The sequence below is a fragment of the Arthroderma uncinatum genome (genome assembly GCF_011692745.1).
Source record: "Arthroderma uncinatum strain CBS 119779 chromosome Unknown scaffold2, whole genome shotgun sequence".
NCBI classification, from domain to species: domain Eukaryota; kingdom Fungi; phylum Ascomycota; class Eurotiomycetes; order Onygenales; family Arthrodermataceae; genus Arthroderma; species Arthroderma uncinatum.
In genome coordinates, this window is record NW_022983864.1 from 4,091,857 (window position 1) to 4,119,608 (window position 27,752).

Below are 27,752 nucleotides of genomic sequence, written 5' to 3' on the forward strand. Positions count from 1 at the left end.
TGTTGCTGCTGTTGCTGTTGGGCTAAGAATTGCGCATTGGCGTTGGCATTAACGACCTGTCTTCGCAGTTCGATTATCTCACGCTCCATCTCTGCATTACGGCTGCGTTTCCCCACCCGTCTGAAGTTCGGTTCAATCTTGCATGGCAGTTTTAGGCGTTGACAACGTGTGCACGTTGTGAACGGGTCTTGAACGACATCGCAGCGAAGCTACATAATTTCTATCAGCGTCGAGCCACTACAAACGGAGAGAGTATATAGACTCACCTTCTGCTGACGACATTCGTTGCATGCTCGCTTTACAGGATGTCTCCTCCTCTCATCCTCGTCTGCATCCCCTGTCGCGCTCTGGGGAGAGCTACTCTGCGCACCACCGCCGGCAACCGATCTCTTCTGTCTCCCACCGGCCCCCAACCCCTTTATTGAGGGCCTCCTGGCCCTCCCACCATCGCTGTCCCCTTCATCTCCGCTGGGACTCTGTTGCTCCCTCTCTGCTGCGCGGGAACGCAGTATATCGACTGGTGACATCACCCCCACTCCACGCCAGTCCCAGCCCAGATGCTTGTATCGTTGCAGTGGATGCGGTGCTGGCTGCCTCCGAAACCGCTATCACCATGTCCTTAACCCCAGTCCAAACCCCCAGCCCCGCCGGTTGATCTGCGAGTGTCGGAGTTGGAGATAGGCTTTTCGGCTACGGGTGCGCAGTGCGGGCGCCCGGCGTGTATGGGCGTGTACGGCGTGTGGACAGGGTGAGACCGTGTGGGACGACGGCGTGTGGGCGGGCAATCGCAGCGCGACTGGCAACACAGGCTCGGTGGCTCGCGAATAGGCGCTGCTGAGGGCTCGCTGGGATATCTCTTGGTTGTGATATGTCGCTTGTCCAATCTTTGTCTTTGTCGACGTTTTGCGGAGAAGCGATACCGGTGGTCACGTGGACGCCTGCCACGACATCGACAGCAAGACAGACAGACAGACAAGATAGACAAGACAACGAGAAGACAAGAAGAAGAGAAGACGAGAAGACGAGAAGAGAAAAGAAGACGAGAAGAGAGAAGAGAAGCGAGATGACGCCGGCGCAGGGTAAAGGGAAGCCCGTCGCCGTCAGGAAGCCCTCGACTGCCCGCTGTCTACACCCATCACGGCACCCAGCAGATATCCAGATCCTCCCTCCCTCTACAACATCACAGGAGACGCCACAGCAAGAGGGGAGACAGGACGTATTGGCGACAGAGTTCGATTCGTCGCTTATCCCGCAGCCATTCCTCGACCCGGGCCTGCTAGAGCGGATGCTGAAACTGCGCGGCTCAGAATCAACGCCACAAAACAGATAGATAACAGATAGGCACGGCAAACGAGCACGAACGGCTAATTACGACTCTATTAAGCGAATGGACTATTTAGATACTGTCTTTCTTTATGAGGCAATGATGCAAAGGCCTGGAATCAACATACGGTTCTCATAATCAATTAAACAAAAAAAGCAAAGAAGCAACTGTAATGGTCAAAGCAAAGGGGAGATATCAACATGAATAAAAGCAAATTAAATCGAAATCAAAATCAAATCATGTTTCATCAATCATCATCGTCATAATCGTTGGAAGGCCAGGTCTGGATCTAGTGTAGAATCCAAGCTGATCGTCCATAGGAACAAACGTAGGGGGGAGAACATCATCATCGTCATCATCGTCAAAAAGTGGAATAACAACAGAAACGGACATTGGTATAAATGGTATAGGTACTCGTATTCTTACTCTTTACAATCATCATGACATCATAACGCGTTCAATTGGCATAACATATTTCGTGGGTGAGTCGTGGTTTCGCTCATAACGGGTAGTAGTGATGTCTAGTTCACCTCTCTTCGAGGCGAAAAGAAGACGCTTTCCGGGTCCATAGTCGAGGCTACGCTGTGATAGTCAACGATAACATTCCCGCCAATGGCTCTGCGGAGCTTCTCCCGGCGTGCTTCGAGTTTCTCTTGTTCGCGACGCTGACGAGTGCGGGTGATCCAATCTTGTACCTCGTGTAGGGGCCGGTAACGGACACGTTTCTCCCGTCGGGAATCAGGAGAGAATGAGGTGATGTTGGTCTTACTGGAGGATTTAGTTAGGCGGTTAGGTCTAGAGCGGGATCGCTGCGAGACACGCCGGATCAATGCAATCGGGCCCTGGAATGGTTTGCGGTTCTGCGGGATCCCAAGTGTGTTGCTGACATATTGTCCGCTCTCGTATCCGCCAGACGCGAGGTCCTTTCCAGCAGTGATCGTAGTCGTGGTCTTGGGAACGTTGTTGGTAGCATTTCCGTTACCATCGCTAATGGCACATTCGTTGTCATAATCTTCCCAGAAACCGTGTGGGCGCCAAAACGGATGCTCTTTACCATCCAGCTTCCTCCCTGCCATTCTATTGCGGACGTGATGCGTCCTACTTGTAATATCCTTGGCTGCAGTCGTGGCGGGGATGGAGTCTATGGTGGAGGTACGACGAGCACTAAGCCTTCGGCGGACGGAGCTCAGGCGGCGCACAAGACCACTTCCGTTACTACTACTATCCGTCTGCATTGGGAGTGGGGGTCGAGGTCGCGAAGGCAATGTATTTGCACGCCTTAATGGTGTAGCCGGTGTGGTTTGTGCAGCCGAATCTGGGGGTTTAGGCGCAGCACGAGGATGTCGGAGTGGTGATTCGACATATTCGAGAGGGAGTGGTGGTGGTTTCATTTCGCTTGTATAAGGGCGGGCCTCCGATAGCGGATGCTCAACAACCAAGAGGGATTTGTTATTATGAGCGAAGAAAGGGACAGCCGTAGCCTGACTGATTTCTACAGGGCCAGGGGAAAGAGATAAGGACTCGATGGAGTGTTGGAATGGCGTTGATGGACCGCCTGGTGGGGTTAGTGGGCGGACGGATCCATCCTGAGCGTGGTCGAACGGCTCCTTGGTTAAGATAATTTGCGGGGTGGGGATGGAGGTTGAAGACAGTCGGAGTGGCTTCGGTAGGAGTTCTGACAGGAAACGTTCGGTCTCTGGTTGTATTTTTGGTGTAGGTTGGTTGACTGGTTCAGACGGGAGCCTTGGCAGAGGTTTGGAATTGAGAAGCTCCTTCATTGCAGTGCCAGTGATGGGTGTCCGATTGCTATCGCCAGATATAGAGCCAGCGCGGGAGGTATTCCTACTTGTGGGAGCAGATAGAGACGACCGTCGTGCAGGTATCTTTGGTTTGAAAGCGCTAGGACCACTAGATGAAGAGGTTAAAGACTCCGACATCGTGCGTCGTTTGTGCCTGCGCGAACTGTGGAACGATCCTACGCCCGAATCAGGGGCTGTGGCTGGTCTGTGGTAGCCTGGATGTACTGAGCGTAATGTTGGCTTGGGCGGCATGGAAGACCTTAGTGATGACCGACGCTGCGGAATGACCACCACGCGAATGACATCCTCAACCTGCTTCGGTTGAGTAAAAGTCAGGTTGGTGCTCGCAGTCGCTATGGACATGTCGGACGCGATGCTCCGTCGATCTTCGTTTGTGATCCGGGTACGCTTATGCGCAAGGCGTGGCTGCGCTTGTGCCTGCGTTTGTACTGGTCTAGACATAGAGGGTGGACTGGGCGTTGGTGTGCTGACGGATCGGAGAGAACCGTTCTTCTCGATATGCCGCAGTGTCCTCTTCTTCTGTGGTGGAGTGTCTATTACAACGGCTTCGATGGTGGTGGTGGATGCAGTTGAGATGCGGCGTGCTTGCGCCGAGTCCATGATGTCCATACCGCTTTCACTGGGCCAGCCGATGCTCGCTGCAAAGGCTTCAACCGAGGCAGTGGGTGTGGTATCCTGCTCGCTCCAGACTCGTTCACGGAGACTCCCTTGGCGAGCATGCGAGAGCAAGTGCTCTTGAAGAGATTGGGTGCGGCGAGAACTAGGGGAGGGCTTCTTTTCGCTGCGTTTATGGACTTGTAGCTCATTTGTATCGAAGAGCGGGCGCCCCTGCTTGGTCACTTGTGCAGGTATATCAGGGCTCATCTCGCCTGTGTTCGCATAGCTAACGGTTGTATTGCGCAAGGGATGCGGCAGTTTGTGCTTGCAGGGTAGTAGGGGGATAGACTTGACTCTCTCGGTCTCTTCGTCGGACGATGGTGTTTCTCTAGCCGTCGCATAGGAGGTCGTTCTCGAGGACACGGAGGATAGGTGCTGGCCCTGTCCATCTTGTTTCTTGGAGCGCGAGACGACGCGGGGAGGCGTGATATCTGGTGTTAGCAGGTTTATCCTGTTTGTGGGTGTCAGGGTGCCTTGCGGGTCGACGTGGGGGTTATCAGTGCCGTGGTTCTGCGAACTCGGAGGGGGTTTCTGGTCTTCGACTGTGATGGCCGGTGGAGTGAGAGGAAGCGCGCGCGCAGGCGAGTAGACGAAGCCGTTGTTCATATTACCGGTAGTATCAGCGCCCGCAGAGCGTTGCGGGCAGTCCGTGTTGACAAGATCCCATCGCCGTAGGGCCTTATGGGCTCTCATATGGGGTCTGTCACTGCTCTCGCGCCTCTGGATGGGGTCCGCCACGGTCGCCATCTTCCAGGAGCGATGCCTCATTTATAAATCAGGACTCCCCGTCGACATACCACGGTATTCTGTCGAGGTTGAGCAATGAGTGTAGAGGTTCCGTTTCATCACGGAGCCACGATGTTCTGGACGAGCACACCAACACACCGATGTGCTGTGGTATGCTGTGCTTGTGAAGACGGAGAGTTTGATAGGAGTGTGGGCCAATGAGCGGCGATTTCGACGATGCTGAAGGGAATACGTTTCCCGCTACAGTGGTAGAGACGGGGTGTGGCGAAGATATGGCGCAGGTTGACCGAGCGAGTGGATGGTGAGCACCGAAGGAGTGACAGGTATGAGTAACGAAGGGCTGTACCAGCGAAATTATGTATTAAATTGTACTCCGGAGAGAGTCAGGAGGTGCAGGTTGGCTTGAAACGGGACGGAGATGCGTGCTTGAAGAAAGGACCCTGGCATTTATATGCATCAGGCGATGTATCGTCTCAAGTTAAGCACCCACGCGTGCCCACGAACAAAGGCTACGCAAGCAAGAACAGGTCTTGAACGCGGGCCAATAGTCCGTTGCTAGAGACTACCAGTCTCACGTACTCCGTACTGTCAAAGTATTCCAGGTTCTGCCCATCAATAGTTCCGCTGAACGCGCATCCTGTCTGGACCTTGGGTAGAGAGAAAAAGCAACGAGAGGCTATCTCTGCCCTTCTAACCTGGCTGCCGTCTGCCCGGTTATGTCGTGTCACCGCCCTTCTCCTGTATCTGTGTCTTTGTATATATCCTGGACCAGCTTCTGTATGTCTCTGCCGGCCCTCTATCCTCGTCTATCTCTGGCCCTCTGGACGTTGTCGACGTTGACGTTGGGGAAGAGTTGAAGTTGTAGAGTTGAAGTCGCCAAAAGGTCGGAAGTTCTTTCTTTCCTTATCGGGATGTACCTGATTAATCATATGCCTTAGTAAGTATTTAGTCATCACACTTAGTCATCTATCTGAGTCAGCACGATCTCAAAGTCACATGACACACATGGCCGAAAAGGGAAATAAAGAACGTCAAGGCCGAAAAAAGAGGAATCTCAGTAGGAAAAACACGAAGAAAACACAAGAAGCAGAAGAAGAAGAATGTGAGAAGAGAACTGCACTGTTTATCGTTGCTGTTCAGACCAGGACAGCCCGGCAAGAAGAACATTCAAGGCACTGATCTCCTCCTATCCCCTTCCTGCGCTAAGTAGCAAGGTCCACTACTGACGTCAACATCCCAGAAATCGCTCCCTCTGGTTTTTCTCCTCCCATGCAGCGTATATAACAATAGACTCTTCACCCCGTCACTCGCTTATCTCAAGCCAGCAACAGCCACAGGAGATCATCAGACAGACAATAAGAGACCAGCCCATCACAAGGACCAGGCATTCCAGCAGTCCTGACCAACATTCACTAGGCCCTGCTGCTGTAGCCGCACCGTCCTACCCGCCCCTCCTTCATCGCTCCCCCCCCCCTTCCACTCCCTACACCCAGAGACAGATTCCGTCATCATGAGTACAATACAAAACCTCAAGAACTTCATCCGCCATGGGAAACAGGCGCGTATGTCTGTTGCCCACGGTGAACCCACCACAAACGTCACAGCCGTCCACGCAGAGCCCCAGCGGAAGCCACAGCCGCAGTACCAGCCCGGTATGGCGACCGGCACACTCGACGCTATCGACCAGCACCAGCGCTCGAACAAGGCCTCGTCGACCGCTACAAAACCCCAGACCCGCGTCCACGAGCATGAGATCGAGCAGATTGTGGCGGAGGAGAAGCTCAGCCGTTCCAAACTGCCCAATTACCCTGGCCTTGAGCGATGGACTCTCGTCGAGAAGATGGGCGATGGCGCCTTTAGTAACGTATATCGCGCCCAGTACAAGTCCGGACAGTCGGGAGACGTCGCCATCAAGGTCGTCAGGAAGTTCGAGATGAGCTCCAAGCAGGTATGTTGAATACTACTTTGCCGCTCGCCGTCCATTGCACTCGCATGTGTCGATTTTTCTCTCTGTTTGTTCTCTGCCAACCGGTGCGCCCTGGGTAACGTCTAGGGCGATAATCACCTTCACCCGAGCATCAAGAAGAAGCAGGTGGAGGTGAGACCTCCTCCATCCCTCCCCCCCTTCTGCCTACTCTCTGTTATCAAACGTTCCAGCCAATGCTGATACATCCTTAGCGCGCGAGTATTCTCAAAGAAGTCCAAATAATGCGCCAACTTGACCATCCTAACATCGTAAAATTGATCGAATTCTCTGAATCGCCCCAGTTCTACTACATCGTTCTAGAATTATGCCCTGGTGGCGAACTGTTCCATCAGATCGTTCGCTTGACCTACTTCAGCGAAAACCTGTCCCGTCATGTTATTTTGCAAGTTGCTAAAGCCATAGAATACCTACATGAAGAATCTGGAGTCGTCCATCGGTCAGTATACTCCAGTTATCTACTGTTATCCACCTGCTAAGCCTCCACAAGCGATATCAAACCAGAGAACCTGCTCTTCTATCCAGCACCCTTCACCCCAACAAAAAACCCCAAACCTGTTGCCCCCGGCGATGAAGATAAAGTCGATGAAGGTGAATTTACCCCTGGTGTTGGCGCGGGCGGCATCGGTGTCATAAAAGTTGCAGACTTTGGTCTCTCAAAGGTTATCTGGGATAGTGAAACAATGACTCCCTGTGGTACTGTCGGTTATACGGCCCCTGAAATCGTCAAAGATGAACGCTACTCCAAGTCAGTTGATATGTGGGCATTAGGCTGTGTTCTATACACTCTACTCTGTGGCTTTCCGCCCTTTTACGATGAGTCGATCCAGGCTTTGACCGAAAAGGTCGCGCGTGGCCAATATACCTTCCTTTCACCATGGTGGGATGAAATCTCCAAGTCCGCCCAGGACCTGGTCTCACATCTCCTCACTGTTGACCCCGATAAGCGATATACCATCAAAGAATTCCTTGCTCACCCATGGATTAGACAGACGGACGAAGAAACGACTGCTGCCGACGATGCCCCTCCCCTCGCCACCCCACTTGTTTCCAATGTCAACAAGATCCTCGAGGCCCCACTCACTGGCATCGATCCCAATTCTCGTCGCGCTGACTTCCGCTCCCCTGGCGCGATGAACCTACGCGAAGTCTTCGATGTCGGATATGCAGTCCATAGACAAGAAGAGGAAGCCAAACGCCGCAAGGCTGGTTTCAAGGTCGGATACAGAGGTGCAGCCCTCGACCCGCTCAGCGAAGTAGAACATGTCGACCAGCAACAAGAGTACGGTGGCGATGACGCCGAGTTCCAAGGCGAAATGCATTACTACGACCAAGGAAGTAACGCCGCGGCAACCCTCCCTTATAGCAAAGCTCAACCAGGACAACAGCTACAACAACAACCACGCGCAGGATACAACCCTGACGTAGCAGCGGTTGAAAACAAACTACGAGGTACTAATATCAGCACAGGCCAGCAACAACAGCAGATGAGTGCAGCTGCACAGGCCCGTCGCGCAGCTGGCGCAGCTACTGCTACAAAACAGCCACAGCAGCGAGGTCGCCAGCAATACCAGCAAGGTGGTTACGGCCAGCACAGTGCAGCGGTGGCAGCTGCAGCACGGGAGAACGCCGCTCGGTCGGCGCAGCAGCCATTCGAGCTTAGCCTAGATAACGCTACGTTGCTGGGGAGGAGGGGGAGGAGGATGGCTGGACAACCTGTTTCGTGATTCCCGCTTCCCTACCGGGGCATCTCACCTACCAAACTACCTACCTCTCTCCACCGCCAGGTCGGTGTTTACCGGCACTCCTCTTCCTACCTCCCTTTCCCTCTCCGATTCACGCATGCATGTTTAGCATTGGTCTTCTTTTTTTGTTAATTTTTTGTCCTATCCTCTTTATGTCACGTTACATCATGCTATGCTATGCTATGCTATGCTATGCTATGCTATGGATTCAATTTCAACCCCAACCCTGACCCTCTGAACCTTCTCAGCACTAGACGTACAGAATGCTCCGTACATACATGACTCTTTAAAGGTCATGCCATACCCCCTTGGCCTGACCAGAAATGGATGATGGGTGTTTATAAAGACCGCCTGTGTTTGTGCTTATACTCTACTTGCATTATTGGTTTTTTTTTCCCGCAGCTGTAGTATTAGATAGGGATATGTCGAAAAAGAAATAAAAGGGCTTTCCTTGGTTTTGAGCTACGCTTGATAGCACGGAACTTCCCATGGGGGATGAAGGCTGAAGGATGAGCTTTATGGATAGGGAATATCTAGGCGCAAAGATTTGAGGGTGTTCGCGGGTGATTACGCAACCTATGTCGTTGCAGTTATGGCTGAGGCTGAACTAATGGGGTTCAGTTACGCGTACAACAGCCACATCATCCATCAAAGGATCCCTCTTGTAGCAGTATGTGTTATAGAATATATTATAGAGAGATCTCGTGTGTATATATAGTAAGAAAATATATTGAATTGGTCTTTTATTCGTCACAAAAAGAAGACTGGCTACCTCCACCTGGGTATATTAGGAAATGGACATCAACATAAACATGATCTGTACAAAGACAGACGTTTCATTAGCGACAGTCGCTTCACCCATGGCCACAGCCACAGCCACAGCCTCCTCCCCATTGTATCCGGGCATTTCTCTCTCTTTCTAAAGGTTCACATAAAACAGTAAACTATAGCCATCCAGATAACAGCGTCTAAACCACCCATTACCTGAATAGTTTATAGGGATTGTTTCCCTCTCGTCTCGATTGGAAGCAACACCATAGCCACAAACGCAGCCAACATGAGACCACCAGATGCATATACTGGTGCCTTGGGGTTTGTGCTACCGCCATAGATAGCCACAATCGGCGCCAACAGGCCACAGATACGGTTAAGGCAACTTGCAATGCCTGTTCCGGTACCACGGTTTGGTGCAGGGAAGACCTCAGGCGTATAAGCGTAGAGAACGCCGTACATGATGTTTTGGAAGAAAGCTTCAAGGCAGGTACAGGCGAGACGGACTTTCGGGTCTGGGGAGATGGTGAAGCAGAAGAGGATAATTCCTGTTATCATAGTAGATATGGCCATGGTACCTTTACGTCCGATAAATGGGATGTCGACGGTGTAACAGGCGATGAGGGAACCGGGGACACCAACGATGGATGTAATGGCGTAATCACGATAAACTGTTTTTATATATTAACTGACTGAGTAGTTAGATAGGGGTAACGGTAGTAGACTTACCCTGGTTGGTAGTTGGGGGCGGGTATTTGTCTCCACCGCCCTGTGCAAGGTATTGTGGCAAGAAGGCGTTGAAAAGAGGATAGCCCATTCCAATAGTTGCCCAGCAGAACCACAGCAGAACAGCTATAAAATATTAGCTAAGGTAGCTCTCAATCAACCAAGTGTCAAGTAACATACTGGTAAATCCAAGTCTTTTAGTCGCAAATAGCGGGGCGACACGTTCTCCAGAGAATTTGTTTAGCTGCCTCTTAATAATTTCTGTGGTGCTCAACTTCTGGCTCTGGACCTCATCTGGGTGTCCACCGATTTCATTGAGAATTTCCACAGTAAGCCAGGTCTTGACACCGTTCTTATGTGCGATACCGTGGACAGTAGCAACGGCTTCTTCTTGACGACCACGAGACAGCAGGAATTTTGGCGACTCATAGAGATGGAAGAGGAAGAAACGGGCCAGGAACATGAGGAAGGTGAACACTCCAAGGACGTAGGTGAAGTACCTCCAGCCCATGTTGTCCTCTTTAGCACAGCAGGGAGCTGGGGCAAGGTGGCAGGATGGTAGACCATCTGCACAGGTATATCTGGGCACAAGACCCCATGCGATAAGACTGTGTAGGTAGATGACATTAGACTAGAAATAGAAAAAGAGTGCAGCAAAGAGACTAACCTGGCAATTAGTTGACCAACGGGCCACCAGACACTGAGCATAGTTAGGAGATTTCCAGATGCGAATGGAAGGAACTCGAGGAACAATGCACCATCGACGGGTAGATTCCCACCAACACCTAGACCGAGACACGCGAACATAGCACAGACGCTAAGGGAATATATCAGCAACTCAATTTTCTCCGTGGTTTGTTCAACCCAACCAACAATGCTATACATACCCGATCCAAGATGGGCTACCGCCAACAGCTATGCCAAAGACGCCACATAGGAAAAGCGTCATGTTAAAGGCAAGACGACGACCGATGATATCAGATGCGGTTCCCCAGACGATCGATCCTAAGCAAAGACCAATGAACAAAGCGCAGGTGGTAAATCGAACATGCGATTCACTAATGCCGAACTCGAGAGATAGCTTTGGTAGTGTGAGAGCAACACCCTATTGAAAATATGTTAATAAGTTGCCAAGCTCCTGGTGTTCGAAGCATGCTATTATCTTACTTGAAGCCACAAACTGAAAACCGAGATATTAGCCTTTGAACATACAATATGATATACTTCACCTTTTTCTGTGTTTAGTTGGAGAACTCACTTGTCTGCTAACCAGCCGAATCCACACAAAACGAACAATTGCCATTGATATCGACCCATTCCAATATCCTGGACTGCCCTGTTGATGACCATAGATTTCCCTAAATGAAGATATCAATTAGACCATTTTTTTAAGAAAGCAAGACCATATAGCGCCACCAATTTCGCCAATTCGGGTAAGTTATAGAGGAACCGGCGCTTCCTTCGTCCGGTCTATAAAGCAAAGGGGTAAGTAGATCTCAAAACGTACTGTCATATGCAGTATCTTGGCCGGATGCGGCAACACCACCCTCAACCTCAGCTCTCAGAGCCTCGATGGTTAGCTCAGCATACTCGGTGGGTGGTGGAGTGGCGGTGCCTTCTTCGTCAAAAGTGCCGCCTACGGACTTCTTTTTCGTTGGGAGTTTACTCGTAGGCGAACCGCCAGATAGTGGTATTAGGACTCCGGGGAAGAACTTCTCGTCCTTGGCGAAAGGATTCACGAACGGCATGGTGAACGACTACTGTTGCGTTGGGGCTTGGGCTTCTGTAGGGTATGTTTACTGGCACTGGGCGAGTTTCACGGTTTGCGCAAAGGAGGGGATGGTCGCTTTTGGGCTACTATTCGGAGATAGCTAGAAACGGTTTGCTGCAAATGGGCGCGCGCAGTATGTGATCGTGTGATTGCACTTGGACGAGAACCAATTGAAATGGCGAGAAGGAAAATGAACGGAATAGAGATTTCTGAGGTGTAGTTATCGAACTAGCTCTATCTCAAGAATGCGTAGCTGCCGCCGGTGTTTGCGCTCAACCAGCTTCCTTCCAGCGGAGACTCGCCCACGTATAGAGGTCGGCGTGCGTATGCGCCGTATCCTTCTCCGGGGTGAGGGAAACAGGTCGTATATACAGGTCGAGAGGGGGGTTCGGTCTGAGTTTGCGTGGAGGAAGAGAGACCTTCTATAATCATCGAGGCATGACCGAGAGATGTCACGCCAGCTATTATATATATGCGTTTCACGAATCAGACTCGGGCTTAAATTAAGATCCCAGAGGCAAAAAAAGCAACGGAGAAGGAGCCATGAACAGAGCACGAGAGCGGGCTGAAATTGGCGGATCTGGTCAAGATGATTGGTGAAATCAGGCTGTGGAGAGTCGACATGGTCAAGGGGGTGGAGCTCACGATATTAGTGCACTCGTCGCCCATTTAGCTATTATGTCATAGGGCCGATATCTCTGTTGATATCGTCACCGTATCTCGATAGTCCCGAGTGTTCTATACGTTGGAAACAAAGGGGACGGGCTGTATGGGCGATGTATGGAAGCAGGAGATCTCCGTGAGGCTCAGACAACATCATGAAGGTTCGGTTCTTCCCTGATGGTAGCAAAGATGGAGAATGCGAGCCAGGGATAGGCCATCAAGTCACGGGAAATCTCTCCATCCTAGCGCAAGTGTGAAGAAGTGGCGATCCTTCGCTGGATAAAAGTCAGCACATCATCACTCTCTGCAGCAGGGGGTTCTTCTCTTGCATGTATGTCTGTCTCTCTGCTCAGGCCTTCTCCTCTGCGTCAACCTGCTTCTCTACCATGTACTATGGCACTATCCAAAGACAAAAGATCTTGATATTTGCTTCTTTTGTGGTCAAAGAAGAGTTGCTTATGTAACTTGTCCGTGTTTAGTCTTGGCGGTCTTGGCGACCGCGATCCCGGGATCGGAAGAAGTTTATTCCATATTCAGCCAATCACGGGCCGTTACCATAATTACGTCATATGGCACACCCTTAGTCAGTGTCACGTTGCATCGTGTTCCAGCCAATGAGAAACCACCGAGCATGGGCCGAGGTTCCACCGCATATAGAAGATGTATCCCTTCCGCAAGCATCTCGGTGGATACATACTCCGTCGTCTACGAGCAGTAAGAAATCTCTGCGGCGGCAACACCGAGTTGGTTTCGGTCGAGATACCTAATTCGCCGAGCTGTGACGTCAAGGCTTCAGAGTTGTCGAGGAATTCTCTACGGAAGCGCCTTTTGTCGTGCACAGCCATGTGGTATGGCAGGCCATGTATGCAAGATATACGTATGACAGCATTCGCGTGACGCCGTTTAAAAGGGGGGTATGGAGGATGTCGTGGCCGTGTTAACATCATGGATGGCGGGAGAGAAGCGCTGCGGGTTACCCCTTTCGGTCCTTTCCTCGTGATGGAGAAACGACGGCACAGCTGAAGAGGCTGCCTCCTTTAGCGTTGCGATAGGACTATCCATGGCTGGTACGAGATCGACCAAACGCCGAACAGGCAGTAATCCTCCAGACATCGTTACCAGTTACCGGCTAACGAGGACCTTCTGCATTCGGAGTCATTCGTACGTCTATGAAACACGATTGCTTTAAATCCATCAATCAAATTGAACACCAAAAATACGCTAAAAACGCCAAAGCTCCTCGATATCTTGTGTGAATTCGTTCTTAAGAAGTCAAGATGTGCATGTCTAAATATAACTTCGTATACGGAGGTATTCGTCTGCCACATACGGAGTATAACTGCTCGGGTAGCCTGTTGATCGGCGTGGGACTGCCAGAAGTCAATTGCATCCAAAAGACCGGGTACCTGTGAACAGGATTGAACATCAACTGCACCGAAGCCCAGGTCCGGGACTGTAGATCATGTTATAATTAGGTATGAGCAAGGTTTGTGGGCATCTTGACCATATCGATATAGACGTAGGAGGATGGCCAGACCAGTTTTGTTGGATGTATCTCTCATGGATCCACAGAGTTGCGAGAAACTCACCCTCTCTAATCTGATAGTCTGTCGCCATTGTAGAAAGAAATCAAGAATCGACTTACCTCGTCTTCGTTGATAGTAACCCTGAAAACGAGGTGGTGGAATTGAATCTCCATGGTCAGATACTGGTCAGCTAACGAGATAAAACTCCAACATTCTAGGGTATTGAACCTATATTGATATACGGAGTACTATCTGTAAAGGCTCCAGGAACCTGATGGACTGGGTTAAATGCCTTCTAGTGGAGTATAGAGTTGCTGGCAACACCAAGGCACTGATGAAGTTCTCGTGGTAGTTAAAACTAGAAGCTGGTGCTTATCAGATCTGTATCTCGTGTGTTATCAAACATCGCATGGAGTGTACTAGATAAAACGTTTGATATCATAATTTAATGATCACTTCTTGAAAATAATAACAATAATATAGAATATAGTCGCAGGACGAATATTTACCAGGATGGTCAATGTCTGCAAAAGAACGGGACAGCATAGTCCATATATAGCCATATTCAATGCTTAGTAGTTCAGGGCTTCGGCAACCGCAAGCAAAGTACGGCCTCAACCTACGTCTGAGCTTCGAACTCTTCCCGACCCCATAAAGCCTTTTTTGCCCGACAGTCCCACAGAAAAATGTCGTTCCGTGTCGATATTCGTTATCATTCTCTTGATCTAGTAGTAAGGTCCGCGGCAGCCTCGCTCAAACCTTCCAACCCCACCAACTCAAGGTGCACCCGACTGGCTCGGGCCCCAGGAAACTCATCACAGACACCCGTTCGCCGCGATAGTCATTTCGTGGCGTGCGTCTTGTGCGAACCAGCGGCCGCTGGCTGAAACGAGGTGGCTCGTCGTTCCTTTTGATAGTCAAGGCCCCGAGTCTCTTGACCATGTTTATTTATTTTCAGGCTGGCGGGTAAGTTCGTATCAAGAGAATAGACGGTCAGCACGGCCTTGGATTCTCTCGATATCAAGTGGTTAAGAGGATGCATCAACCTGTCCAGGAGCCGAAGTATGTGCCGCCGGCCAAAAACACCCTCTTAAAGCAGCAAGGAAAAAGCAACGTCGAAGGGACAACTCCGCGTGGCTGCCGCAAGCCACCATGCATCTTCCATGCGTTCTTGCTCGCCAAACCACCACCGGAATCACGACGGCATCACGGCAGCATCACGGCAGCATCATAACGGCCCCTGGTAACTACAATTCGTATTTCTTGGAACCTGATGGCTGGCCAGCTTCCTCTAGCCTGTGCTGAGTATTGGCGGAGGCTGCCGATATCAACATGTTAAGCCCTGTCCACTAGGCCAGGGTTCAAGCTCCGGGCAGCATATCCTTTCGCCGAAAAATCCACCCTGGGAGGCCGGCGAATCAAGACTAGAATCAGTGCTTATGAAACAGCCTATGGATATAAATTTCTAACGGTTAAAGCGGCCAGTCTTGTTGATGGCCACAAAAGCTATGGATATGTCCATACGACATGCCCCAGATTTCTCTTTTCGTCTTTTCTCCCTTATCATATGTTCCCAAGAGGCCTGACAGGAAATAATATATATTTATTTCCCTGATTCTCTCAAGGGTTAGACTCTCTTCTTGTCCATCGGAACCAGGGTGCGGGGAAGAGCTTAATTCCGATTATGAAATCTCAGGACGGCACAATTGCCGAAGGGGCGCATATCCGTCGAGAAGGCCAGCACAGTGATGGACATCCTGAAAATACTACTAGTGCAGGGTTCGAGAGTGAATCAGAGGGGCCTGTCCTGCTTACGGAGAAGAATTCACAAAACGACGGTGACAGCGCCAGAGGTGAATCGGACATATCAGCCACTAAAGACACCAGAGAAGGGCCGATTTACAACGAAAAAGCAGTACCGTTGGCGGGCGATGGGCTGCTATTCCAGGCTATTACTAGGGATCAAGAGCCTAACTCTCCAGAATGCCGCCTAGCTCGTTCACGGTCATCGCAGCCACCTCCGCCAGCAGACCCGGAGAACCTTACCCGGCTAGGTTCTCGCATGTCAACAGATCCAGACGGCAACATATACCCCGAAGGCGGACTGGAGGCCTATCTGGTTGTGTTTGGATGTTTCCTCTGTCTTTTTGGCTCCTTTGGTCTGGTTAACGCGATAGGAACCTTCCAGGCTTATATGAGTGAGAACCAGCTGAAAGATTACGATCAGAGCTCTATATCATGGATCTTCGGGGTCTTCTCTTTCCTTATCTTCTTTGGAGGTCTTCAGATTGGCCCTATTTTTGACGCAAAGGGCCCCAAAGGGTTAGTGTTGGTTGGCTCGACTCTAGTAATCGGGAGTCTAATTGCCCTTGGGTTCTGTACCAATTACTGGCAGATCATGGTTGTCTTTGGTGTGGTATGTGCTGCAGGAACTTCGATGGTGTTCACTCCTGCAGTGGCCAATCCTGGCCACTTCTTTTTCCGCCTTCGAGGTCGGGCAACCGGCCTAGCTGCCACCGGTGGTAGCGTGGGAGGTATTGTCTTTCCCTTGGTGTTGGATACCCTCTTCACGAAGATTGGATTCGCCTGGGCCACTCGTGTTTTGGCTTTGATATGTTTTGTCAGTCTCGGCGCCGGGCTTTTGTTGGTCAAATCACGACTACCCAGGAAGCGTGCAACCATGGAGAACATCATGCCAGACCTTCGTATTCTCCTCGAACCGGTATTTGCGTGCACGACAATTGGCATTTTCTGTATAGAATGGGGTCTGTTCGTGCCTCTTACCTATATTTCCTCCTATGCTCTCCACCATGGCATGCCAAAGGCACTATCCTACCAGCTCCTGGCCATCCTTAATGTTGGATCCTTTTTCGGGCGATGGGCACCAGGGTATATATCTGATTATACAGGGCGTTTCAATACGATGATTGTCACAGTCCTGATGTGTCTGCTCTCCGTTTCTTGCCTGTGGCTTCCGGCCAATGGCAACCAGGCGATGACGATAGCCTTTGCATTCATCTTTGGTTTCTCGAGTGGGAGCAATATTGGGTTAACGCCAGTGTGTGTTGGCCAGACATGCAAGACGGAGAATTACGGACGGTACTATGCCACGGCGTACACGGTCGTTAGCTTTGGGTATGTACACCCTCCTTTGTCTTACCTACATTCCTTTTCTAATTACATGACATAGATGCTTGACCGGTATACCCATTGGAGGATCAATCCTCACCCGTAACGGCGGTGACTACTGGGGTCTCATCACCTGGACGAGTTGCTGCTACTTCACAGGGCTCGTGTTTTTCATCGCTGCCAGGGTGCTTCGAGTTGGCTGGAGCCCGTTCAAGATAGACTAACGATACCAAAAAGAAAAAGAAACTCTCAAAAGTTAATTCTTCGTGGCCCTAATGCAGTGGCCCTTCCAGGCATAGCTTCTACGTTTATGCTTGCCGTTGTTTTATTGCTTTCTCCTCGGAACCTGGGTTTATGGTGACGGGTCCCCTTTCCGGCGTTGTTATTCTCGGGTAGAGACATAAACGTTTCAATGTCCTTGTTTTCTCAATAGGTCTCTGTGAACAGGCATGCGTTGTATAAGAGTACTATATATTTACAGTACTATAGATAAACCTATAACGTCACTAGGGTCCCTATAAGGGCCTATTAAGGTGTAGATAGATTCTATTTAGGCTATATCTTGAGGTTTGCCCGATTAGAGCAATACATAATATATGTCTATCAATACAAAAAGCTATCGGTGCCAAGCCTCCAACAACATCCAAGTTAACTGCAACTTCACTATGGCTATTGGATCTTTTCCTACGCTGTTGCATTCTTCTTCCTTGCTGTGGTCCACGTCGATATAGTAAGCTGCCTGCCCTATATTGCAACACTATCACCATGCAGTTTGACCATTTCGCAGAGGACCAGCTGGATACAGTTTCATGATGATACCCCTGAGGTTATCGTTCGGTTCAGCTCCCTGGGACGAACAATCTTCTGTAACGAAAAAGTTGCCAGAAGGCCATTTACATTTAACATGAATGAGCTATCAACTTCTGCAAACGTCCCGCCTTACGAATTTCCAGATCCAGGCGCCATCTTTGATTCAGCGGCTAACTACTTTAAGTCTCTTCCCACACAGCATATGTTGCACTTCCTTACTCAAAAAATGAAGCTAACTGTCGCAAAAAAGTTGTTGCTCGCTGCCTTTTTATGAAAGTTGTCAAACGTATTCGGTTTAATGAAGGAGCGTTCCGACTCTACTGTGACGATTTTCGCCCATCAAATATACTTGTGGACATTGAAAATATCCGCGTTTCAGCAGCCATAGACTGGGAGTCTACCTATGTAGCCCCCGCCGAGTTTAGCTACGTGGCTCCGTAGTGGCTTCTACTGCAAGCTCCTGAGGACTGGGAATCAGACCTCACCAAATTCCTGACTCACTATACGCCTCGCTTTCATCTTTTCTTGGATGCTCTACGAGCGGCTGAGTCTGATATGATATCTGACGGCAGGTTGCAAGAATCTCAGAGGCTATCGCAACATACGGAGAAGTCTTTAGATAACAAATTATTCTGGGTGTGTCTGGCAGCACGGTATAGCTCCATATTTGATGAGATATACTGGACGTTCATCGACGAAACTTACTACGGCAAGTTCACGTCTCTGGAAGACCGACTGCAATACCTGAGCCAGGAAGAGAAGCCTAAGTTGGACGCGATTTACGATATCAAGGTCAAACAGGCAGAGGATGGAAAAATTGATCCCCATTACTCCCTTGATGATACAATGGAGCTGTAACGGCTTTTTTTTCTCTTTCTTTGGTATTTTAAGTTGTTTTATACAAGAGTGCTGCGTATTTACAGTATATAAGCGAGCCTATAATTATTATAGAGGCCCTCTAATAGCGTTATGGGCTCGCCTGCAGTGCTGCAAATACACAGCACTCTCATAGTCTCACTATCAAGGAATGTAAATAGAGGCTATTGGCCACGCTCTCGCTTCCGGTTCTTGTCGACCCGCCAACTCACCCACAGCACTACTTTCTCGTATATAGATCACACAATACGTGATTTGGATATAGTCTTGCTACTTTAGCTGCAGAAACGCCATAATAGACCAACGGCGGGCAAGCGATGCCTGAATGACCGAACAATCTTCCATTAATAGCCACCAGTTATACCAAGAGCTTTAACGTGAGGTGTGCACAAGTCTTGGTGGTAACAAAACACCAGCCACGGAGGAAGTTCAAGCATTCTACGAAACTCCGTACCTTTCACCGAACCTACCAATATGAACATCACCAAACAGGCCGTTTCTTTTTGAGTAAATCTTATAGATATTACAGGTAAACGGCTATGCTAACCGAGTAGTAGACGCGCAAAACCGCCGTGGCTTTCCCGTCACACAGCCGCAGCACAACAGGCGAGAGGATCTCGGAGAATAATAAACATCGTCGGCGCAGCGAAAAGCTTGATACAGGAACTCTCGCGCGGAACGAAGTCGAATTTGACAAAGACAAAAAAACGAAAAAAGCATGGCTGGAGGAAAGGTCTATCTATTTTTATATCGGGAGAGCTGACCAGTCCACGCTTTAAAGACGCCCAGCTGAGAAGCGCGCCATCTGATTCGTGTTTCAGACGCCCACCCATCGTCGATGCAAGACATTTTGTCGTCATCCAGCAGAAGCTCACACCCAACAGGCCGCTGGATCGAGGAATTATTAACGGACCCGTCGATGTGGTGCGGACTGTGTTCTCGCTGCGAGAGTAGCATCTTATCTCGGATCTCTATCTCCATGGTTACCTTCCACGGTCCACCGATCGCACCGTTTATACCAATCGGGACCAGGGGCGAGGAGCAATCAGCAACCGACGGATCTCTCGGTTCATGGATTCATGGAAGATACCATGTCTCGCATATTCTTGGGACGAGCTGACGGTGTATTCTCGATAGGATGCGATCCCACCGTAACGTCTAGCAGTTCAGCTAGACTCACCTGAGGATGCATCCGTCCATACGGATGAGCATGGTCTCACTCACGACCATACCACTCGTTTGTCTCACTACAAATTACTAGACTTGCTCTAATAATACCACAGTAGCAAGCATATTCTTCCAGGAGCCTATGGTGTTTACCCGAGGAAGCCACTGGGAACCGGTACAGGTGCCTAAGGCGTTTACGTGTTTCTTCCTTCTGAACTCCCAATACCATAGCAACCCGGTGGCTTGCATCACTTTTTAGCTATCAGGACAGGGCCATGTTGCCGGTGGAGTTCCGAACTCAAATGGATTTCCAGGTGAAAAGGGAAGAAAAGAAAGCATGGCTTTGATCTAAGCCTCCAAGCTGGATAGGTCGAGACCAGCCACCTCTGCTGTGACGTGGGATTGACTCTGATGTATATCTCCGGTGGGAAGATATATAAATATGCCATGTCCGACTGGTATTCCCCTTGAGTTTTTCTACTATCATCATCTACTATCGTTCATATTCAAGAAGAATATAATACTCTTCCTTTTCTGACTTTTCCAGCGTCGTCACTCGCTTCGTTGATACTTGTTAAATTCCAACAGACACCCCCTTCGTTACGCAACTGTTTTTTGTCGGTCGTACTTTCACGATGGTTGCTTTAACATCCTTTATCGTTGCTGCTCTTGCAGGCACTACCCTTGCTCTCCCAGGAGCAGGCTACAGGTTCCCAGACCTTGAAGTGAGAGGACGAGGAGGCAACTATAATCCTCCTATGACAACCGGAAACCCGCCAACTCCTCCCCCTGGACCTACCAACCCCCCAGGCGGCCCGTCCACTCACACCGTCACCTCCACCAGAACCGATACGATTACCCTTACCACTTTCGTCCCTTGCTCTACCCCAGTTGCAACTATCCCTGGCTACACTTGGTATAGCACCTGGCTAACGGCTTCCACCTACACCACCACCACCTGCTACCCAGTCACCGAGACTACGGCACCACCACCACCTCCTCCACAAGAGCCCACTCCAGCACCACCACCACCACCATGCCAGGGTGATGACTGCCATGGCAACGGCGGCGGAAACACCTGCCCACCACAGGCAACTGTCACCGTCACCATCACTGAGTGCCGAGGAGATGGATGTGAAGCACCAACGGTCACTCCTCCACCAGCTGGTCCTACTCCTCCACCACACCACTGCCCTAGCTGCCAGACTTATACTATCACCGACATCCACGAGGGAACAATCACCATCGTTGTGCCCCCAGTGACCCTTCTCCCTCCCGGCCCATGCGGTAGATGCCAGACCATTACCATCACCGACATCCACGAGGGAACGAAGACCGTCACCATTCCCCCAAGCACAAGCATTTCCACCGTGACTCCCCCGCCAACATCGACCCCGCCCACTGGTACGGGTACCGGTGCCCCCCAGCCACCTGCGCCAGAGTCTACCTACACTCCCCCGACCTTGTCTTCCCAGCAGCCCACCGCAACTGGCGCCCCCAAGCGCCGTTCATGGTTTTAAACGACGTCTGACGGATATGAAGAGATATATCTGAAACGACGCCGCCATGGACATCCTATGACTTTATCTTTACGTTGTTTAATGCTTTTTTTTTGACTCCATCACCCAGCTCCTACTAATCATAGCCCCTATACTACTGTTTATAATGTTGGTGCAGTCATCGTTTGTTGTTTTTTTCCAGCGCGCATTTTATTTCCATGTCGAGGCGTTGATCTCTCATGCTTAGTATATAAAATACCCACTTTCCTTAATGAATCTATGAAGACTTATAGCCACAAGAAAACCCAGATTGAGGACTCTTTCAGAAAAGAAATAACACTCCTTTTACTTCCTCTATCTTTCTATTGTTTTTTTCTGCCCAACTATACCGGAAATGTATGTAATGCTTATTGTTAACGGGTCATATTTACTTGAGTGAGAAATTAATGAATATTAGACAATAATTCAGCGAATGAACAAGTTGGCGACCTAGCCGAACAGTAACCACCTTACATAGCTTGAGCCTGTGGCAATGTTATATTAAGTAGGATATAAGAGCAGTGTGTATTATAACTGTCCATGGTAGCTACTGTTTCGACATAACTGGGCTTTAAATTTTAAGTATCAACCTATTCCAAAATGCAGATGGGTGCAAAGTGACCCGAATATTCAAAAAATCCAATCAACGAGAATTAGAAAGTAAAGAATAAATTGAACAATAGAAGTAAACGAGCTATAGAGTAGAGTCTTGTTCTTCATCCGCTCAACTATCTTCTCTTCCGTAGATTGTCTGTGAAACTGAAAACCAAAACAAGAAACACGGAAAAATGATCAAAAAGTGGGTATGTTCAACAGACAGAGCAAAATCAACCAAGTAAAAACATTAAAGGAAATAGAAGACAGAAGGGTAAAGAAATATGGGAGCCAAAGAGATATTTAGAAAAACAGGGGATAATAGAGAGGCCGGAAGCAACCAAAAAAAACATTGTCAGACTCGCCATAACTCTCTCCGCCGGGAAACGCCCACATAATTCAGAAATCCAATTCGTGAAGCTTAGCAAAATTGAGCTAGTATGAGGGAGGATGAGGACAGCATGCATGTCGCTAATGGATATAGGGGAAAATGCGATTTCCAGGAAATATCAGCCAAATAAATAAGTACAGGTCACGATAGATTGTTTGAGTAGGTGTCTGGGGAAATATAGGGATTCCACTTTGCCAATCATGGTGAGAATATATTGATATGCTTCCTGGAGTTAAAACTGCCTCATTGCTCTGTCACAATGGATATCAACCTTCCTAGTACGCCGTCCTTTTCGTTAAAAATGGTCCGTTTTTGGAATAGCTAGCTACTGTTTGTCCGAGATATCGACTACCCTCTGCTTGGATTAGTAAAGGAGGTAGAAAACGGAGGTGAACTGGATGGGCCTGCGCGGGGGGTATGGGTAGCACTCACCGATTCAGTAGTACTGGCTTTCTTGGCTTCAGCCGTTGAGCTCGTTGGCCCTTCTGCGCCTCCGTAAGCTCGTGGCTCTAAGCGTGGGTCTAAACGCGGGCGTCGATCCCGATAATCAGACGAGTGCATACGGGATCTACCATGCATCTGCGTGTTAATGCCAAGCCTCGACTCATTGTTGCTCTTCTCAAGCAAAGGCCCTCCAAGAGTGGTGCACTTGAGAATTGTCTGCATCATCTGTGTCTGTTTAAGCGGCTTGGAGAGGTATTCGTCCATCTGGGCTTGGATACATTTTTCACGATCACCCAACATAGCGTGTGCCGTTAGGGCAATAATGGGTGTTCTTGAAAGGCCGTGACGCTTCTCGTATGCACGGATTTCACCGGTCGCTTCGAAGCCACCCATGATTGGCATCTGGACATCCATGAGGATAACGTCGAATCGGCGTTTCTTAATAGACTCGAGAGCCTGGAGACCGTTGCCGACAACGGTAACGCCGTGGTTGCATTTCTCTAGTATTTTAACGGCAACCTTCTGGTTAACGTCATTATCTTCAGCCAGAAGGATGTCGAATGATCGAGAGTCATCGGATGTGAGTGGTGTTGAGCGACCTTCCAATGCCGGGAGCATGCCGTTGCCAAGATCGATCGGCTGGCATGGAGTTGTCATGTAAGAGGTGATTCCAAGGTCAAGAGCTGACTTCAAGCTAACAGAAACGACTGGGCACAAGAGAACAATGGGGATGTACTTGAACTCATCGAACGTTCGCAAGGTTCGTGCCGTTTCGATCATATCGACGATGATAACATCATAAGCGTGTCCAGCCTCTTTACCTTCGTCGTCTTTGATTTCGGGTGGTGGAACGTTGGTCTCGTTGTGAACGACGATCGGAATCAGATCAAGCTCTTTCAACATGCCGATAATATCCTGCGCGTAGTCACCAGTGAACCCCTTATCGATGAACAGAACTGAGTGACCCTTGTATGGCATCAAAGATGAGGCAATGACATCCAGAGATTGATCCGCCTGTTTCACAACACAAGTGAAGTGGAAGGTACTGCCACGACCGTATTCTGAAGTGACCCAGACATCACCACCCATCAGGTTAACCAATCGTTTGGAGATAGACAAGCCCAAACCGGTACCACCAAACTTGCGAGTAGTGGAGCCGTCGGCTTGCTGGAATGTATCGAAAATCATATCCAGCTTGTCCTTTGCAATACCAATACCTGTATCCTGGACGGAGAATTCATATGCATACTCATCCTCAGCGCACACCTCTCGTGCAGGCTCACCATTGGCAGGTTGTGGGGGTACATGCTTCTTGATCTCAAGCGTTACCTCACCATGTTCAGTGAATTTAATGGCATTTCCAACCAAGTTCAGGATGATTTGTCGAAGGCGGAAGGGGTCTCCAATGACATAGTCGGGAACAGAGCTATCGACCTGGTAAGTCAGGTTGAGGAATTTTTCATTGGCCTTCACAGCAAGTGTTTTCAAGGCGTTGAAAACTGTACCCCTCATCGTGAACGGAATACTCTCGATGACCATCCTGTTTGCCTCAATCTTTGAGATATCCAAAATATCATCAATAATGGTCAAGAGACTGTTTGCCAGACTGTGCACCACGTTTAACATTTCACGTGGGTATGGCTTGAGGTCATCGGTATCGAGAGTAAGCTGGGTCATACCAATGATACCATTCATTGGCGTACGGATTTCGTGGCTCATATTGGCCAAGAACTCTGATTTGGTACGATTGGCTAACTCGGCAGCTTCTCGAGCAGCTGTGTTTCGCTGGATACTGTCTCGGAGATTTGACACCATCTTATTGATCTTCCTCTTCAGTTCGTCCATCTCGCCAGAGGCTTCGACAGTGATCAGCTTTGTGAAATCGCCATCGGTAGCTGCATCTGTAATTTCTCCAAAGGCTCGCACTTGAGACGTCAGATTGTCTGCCATCGTGTTAACGTCCTCGGTAATTTCTTTCCATCTGCCAGAAATTCCTTCGACGTTTGCTTGACCTCCCATCTTTCCATCGACACCCACATCGCGGGCAACCCTCTTCAGTTCATGGGCAAAGTTGGCAAGTCGGTCAACCATGTTGTTTATGGTGTCTTTCAAAGTGAGTATTTCACCTTGTGCATGCACATCAATCTTCTTGTTCATGTTTCCTTTGGCAATGGCCTGGGTGACATTGGATATGGCTCGCACTTGAACAGTAAGATTTTGGGCCATGGTGTTCACGTTGTCGGTTAGGTCCTTCCATTTTCCTTCAACGTTGTCAACCTTAGCTTGACCTCCAAGGGTTCCATCGGTTCCGACCTCACGAGCGACCTTGCTGACTTCAAAGGCGAAAGTGTTCAAACGGTCCACCATACTGTTGATGGTATTTTTCAAATCCAGGATTTCTCCCTTGACCTCTGCAGTCACCTTCTTTGTAAGGTCTCCCTTTGCTACGGCAGTGGTGACGTCGGCAATTTCTCTGACCTGAGTTGTAAGATTCATGGCCATGCCGTTGACGTTTTCAGTGAGATCCTTCCAGGTGCCTTCAACATCATGAACAGTGGCTTGGCCACCGAGCATACCGTCTGTGCCGACTTCCTTTGCAATTTTCGTGACTTCTTGGGCGAATTGTTTGAGTTGGTCAACCATAGAATTTATGATGGTCTTCAGCGCCAGAATTTCACCCTTGCAGTTGGCCTGGACCTTTTGGGTAAGGTCACCCTTAGCCACGGCGGTAGTGACAGTAGCGATATCACGGACTTGGGTGGTGAGATTCTCAGCCATAGCGTTGACGTTGACAGTTAGTTCGTTCCACATGCCCTTGACTCCATCAATCTGGGCCTGACCACCCAAGACTCCCTCAGTTCCTACGTCACGGGCGACTCGAGTGACTTCCGTTGCGAATGTACGAAGTTGATCAACCATAGTATTGATAGTCTGCTGGAGCTCAAGAATCTCACCCTTGGCTCGACGTTCAATCTTCTGGCTAAGGTCACCATGGGCGACAGCGGTTGTGACGGTTGCGATTTCTCGGACTTGGTTGGTAAGGTTGGTAGCCATGATGTTGACGTTTTCAGTCAACTCTTTCCAGATGCCGTTGACTCCGGTGATTTGGGCCTGACCACCCAGAATACCTTCGGTTCCGACCTCTCTCGCGACCCTGGACACCTCACTTCCGAACACCTGGAGTTGGTCCATCATAGTATTGATAGTGCGTTTGAATGTTGTGATTTCTGGGTCCATCTCCAGAGGGTGGATCTGGACTTTCATAGAGAGGTCACCGTTGGCTACCTGAGTGATGATACCGCCGATTTCCCTAAGAGCTTTCTGGAAGGCCTCGTTGGCTTGTTGATGTTTGCGGAGTTCACGTTCCAAAAGGCCGACATCTTCACGTTCCACCTTGACGAGCGCGTTTTTGGTGTGTTCTTCCTGTAGCCGTAATTCATCACGTACACGAGTGATTATTTCCTTTTGTAGTTTGATTTCATCGGCCTGCAGCTGCACACGGTTACGGAGATAAGTGATGTCTTCTTCATAGGGGTTCTTAACTTGAACAATGTCATCGTCTTCATCCGAGGTAGAGTCGTCTTCACAGACAGTCTTTGAATCGGTGTCTTGGTCGTTATCGGGTTCGTTATGGATGTTTTTAAGATTTGAAGCACGGGTGTGTCGTGAGGGTGGCTACAGTAACATGTTAGCTTCGAACAGGGCGTCATATGTGCCAAGTTCAACTCAGACACTTTGATATCAGCGTCAACGATTACTACTTACCACGAAGAACTGTAATGTGTTAACTCTGCTGATAAGTGCAGCTATCTCACGTTCCAACGCAGCTTTGCCATCACTTTCCAAGCCGGGAAGCTTGATTTTGGCGACATCGTAACCATTTGTCGGTGGCTGGTTATATTTGTGGCCGTTGAATGGAAACGAGGCGGGCAGCGGTGTATCCTTTGCCAGACCCCGTAAAAGAGCAGCAGCTGCTAACAACGTTTCGTCGTCGGGAGCCATGCTGTAGCAAAAATATAATAGTTCTCCTTTCCCTTAGGTTTTCTCTTTCTTTCTTTTTTTACACGTTCGTTCGCCCGTTCCAACCACTGCAACGTAGGAGCCAAAAAAAACACGCTGGCAGCAGGTTCGAGGGCAGAGCTCAGAATGCGTACGGGCCACGCAGTCAACGCGAAGTCGACATTGGCGGCAAGCAGTCGGCTGGTGAAGAAAGGAGGTGGTGGGTTGAGGTCGAGAGAGTCGATCCGGGGTAGCGTTTTGAAGCGAAAGCGGCGGTCTCGCTCGCCAGGTGACGGTGACGGTGGTAGCGGTGAGTATCCGGTAGCAACGAGAACGACGGCGTAGACGACGACCCAGGAGGCCGAGGCGGTGCTGCTAGTCGAGATAGAGATAGGCAGGTCGCAGTTCGTGAAGGGAGAGAGGAGAACTTGCGCTGGGATGGCTCGTCGGGAGGCACAGTTTGAGGCCCAACTCTAAACGGACGAGAAATGAAGGGGGGCTAGCTCTTTTGGGGTGAAGGGCCTACGCGCTTACTTAAGACTCGGCCCACCAACCTCTACGACGGCTTTCGACCTGCAACAACGGCCAGAGAAGAAGAAAATAAAAGGACAAAGGTCACTCTGCAACAACATTCACCTTCCTGCAGGGCGGATGCACGGTACTTGCCCGCTTATGACGACGACCGGCAGCGTCCAACAACTGGGGAGGCTCGTTGCTTTTGGCTCTTCCCCCCCGTTTGTGCGAAGGGCTCCTGGGCGAGGACGAGGGTTGGCTACCTGGTGGGCGGGCGGGCTTTTACGAACGCTTGACTGACTAGTTATATCGAGACAAGGGCTAGCATGCTTAGACCGAACCTAACTGCAGGATTCAGGAGGCTAGCAGCACGATAGCGCTGTCGGACTCCAGGTCTATCTCGACTGCAAGGACAGCAAGATCAACATCGTCACTTGAAACGCAAGTGTTGCCTATGAACAAAAAAAATGCGCCAAGCGAGGCTTGCGTTGGATCTGGGCTAGTTGGTCGCCTTGATCATCAGCATCAGACGACTGGCTGTCACCGCGATTGGAGGG

General features: G+C 49.8%; 5 protein-coding genes across 5 annotated transcripts; 3 read left to right on the forward strand and 2 right to left on the reverse strand.

Annotated features, from left to right (window-relative positions):
* Positions 1-1,845: 1,845 nt before the first annotated feature.
* GIQ15_03221 (uncharacterized protein) lies at positions 1,846-4,548 on the reverse strand (the record flags this gene model as incomplete). The annotated part of the gene is made up of 1 exon (XM_033550638.1): positions 1,846-4,548. The coding sequence occupies one exon, from the start codon at positions 4,546-4,548 to the stop codon at positions 1,846-1,848; it is 2,703 nt and encodes a 900-aa protein (XP_033407799.1).
* Positions 4,549-6,058: 1,510 nt separating this feature from the next.
* On the forward strand, positions 6,059-8,259 carry GIQ15_03222 (uncharacterized protein; the record flags this gene model as incomplete). The annotated part of the gene is made up of 4 exons (XM_033550639.1): positions 6,059-6,496; positions 6,602-6,646; positions 6,727-6,971; positions 7,023-8,259. 4 exons carry the CDS (start codon positions 6,059-6,061, stop codon positions 8,257-8,259), a joined length of 1,965 nt encoding a protein of 654 aa, XP_033407800.1.
* Positions 8,260-15,418: 7,159 nt separating this feature from the next.
* Positions 15,419-17,087, forward strand: GIQ15_03223 (monocarboxylate permease-like protein; the record flags this gene model as incomplete). Its single annotated transcript, XM_033550640.1, has 2 exons — positions 15,419-16,869; positions 16,925-17,087. The coding sequence occupies 2 exons, from the start codon at positions 15,419-15,421 to the stop codon at positions 17,085-17,087; spliced, it is 1,614 nt and encodes a 537-aa protein (XP_033407801.1).
* A 3,264-nt stretch (positions 17,088-20,351) lies between these two features.
* GIQ15_03224 (extracellular proline-rich protein) lies at positions 20,352-21,236 on the forward strand (the record flags this gene model as incomplete). The annotated part of the gene is made up of 1 exon (XM_033550641.1): positions 20,352-21,236. The coding sequence occupies one exon, from the start codon at positions 20,352-20,354 to the stop codon at positions 21,234-21,236; it is 885 nt and encodes a 294-aa protein (XP_033407802.1).
* Positions 21,237-22,564: 1,328 nt separating this feature from the next.
* On the reverse strand, positions 22,565-26,685 carry GIQ15_03225 (DRK1 histidine kinase; the record flags this gene model as incomplete). The annotated part of the gene is made up of 3 exons (XM_033550642.1): positions 22,565-22,594; positions 22,672-26,358; positions 26,449-26,685. The coding sequence occupies 3 exons, from the start codon at positions 26,683-26,685 to the stop codon at positions 22,565-22,567; spliced, it is 3,954 nt and encodes a 1,317-aa protein (XP_033407803.1).
* Between the last annotated feature and the right edge of the window lie 1,067 nt (positions 26,686-27,752).